At 64.7% G+C, this 982-nt stretch overlaps 1 protein-coding gene across 1 annotated transcript in view; it reads right to left on the bottom strand.

The window, feature by feature from the left end:
- BCL7B (B-cell CLL/lymphoma 7B) overlaps nt 1-396 on the bottom strand; it is a gene marked incomplete at both ends in the record, with an annotated part of 1,459 nt that extends 1,063 nt beyond the window's left edge. Inside the window, one exon of the mRNA XM_010143237.1 lies at nt 306-396. Within this exon, the coding sequence (XP_010141539.1) occupies nt 306-396 (91 nt within the window). The remainder of the gene's footprint in view (nt 1-305) is intronic.
- Nucleotides 397-982: the final 586 nt, after the last annotated feature.

Genomic DNA, 982 nt, shown 5'->3' with positions numbered 1-982 from the left:
GCGGGCGGGGGCCCCGGCCGCAGGCAGCTGCCGAGACTGCAAAGCGGGAACGGGAACCCCTGCTCCACCAGTGCCCCATGACACTTCCTGCCCACAGGAAGACCCCAGGAGCAAACAATTACGGTTCTTGCTGACAGCCAAAATGAAGAGTTTCAGCAGGGACCGTCCTCTGGGATCAGCACAACTCGCCCTGAAGACACGCTGCTCTTCCCAATACACGTGGCACACACAGGCCATCAGCATCCCAGCTTCCGCGGGGCCTGAGAGTCGTTCGCCAGCTGGAAGGAAGCTTCAGCCAGACCCACCTTGGAACTCCAGGAGGAGCGAGGAGTTGGCCGAGGTGTCAGCTGGGAAGCCGTTGGGTTCGCGGGCAGTGCTGCTGCTCGATTTGGATTTCTCTTTCTTGAGGAGCAAAACAAAAGCAGAAACACAAGGTCAGAGGAGCCCAGCTCGGGTAAGAGGATGCCCACACTGCTCCCTCCTCCCAGCAGCCTGGGCGGACATGCTGGTGCAGATATTTTTCTTTTGGGGCACTTTTCTAATCGAGAGACAATAATTCAGTGTGAAGCATTCCGAATCGGGAGGAACAGGCGGAGCTGACACCTGCCCCGCAGCACCAGTACTGAAAACACAGGGTTCTGGGGGGGAAAGGGCCGCAGGCGGCCTGAGCCGGTGAGGGCAGGGGCGAGGAGAACGTCAGCACGGCTGCACCGGCAGGGCCGCGGCAGAGGGGCTCCACGGGAGACGGTACAGCCCCGGCTGGGGGTGAGGCGGCCTGCGCCGAGGCACAGCCTTCCTGGGCCCCGACCGCTGGGGGGGAAAGGGCCGCAGGCGGCCTGAGCCGGTGAGGGCAGGGGCGAGGAGAACGTCAGCACGGCTGCACCGGCAGGGCCGCGGCAGAGGGGCTCCACGGGAGACGGTACAGCCCCGGCTGGGGGTGAGGCGGCCTGCGCCGAGGCACAGCCTTCCTGGGCCCCGACCG

Source organism: Buceros rhinoceros, unplaced genomic scaffold (genome assembly GCF_000710305.1).
Source record: "Buceros rhinoceros silvestris isolate BGI_N320 unplaced genomic scaffold, ASM71030v1 scaffold33860, whole genome shotgun sequence".
Taxonomy (NCBI): Eukaryota; Metazoa; Chordata; class Aves; order Bucerotiformes; family Bucerotidae; genus Buceros; species Buceros rhinoceros.
Note: the sequence above shows the minus strand (reverse complement) of the source record. Positions and strands in the feature narration are given on the sequence as shown.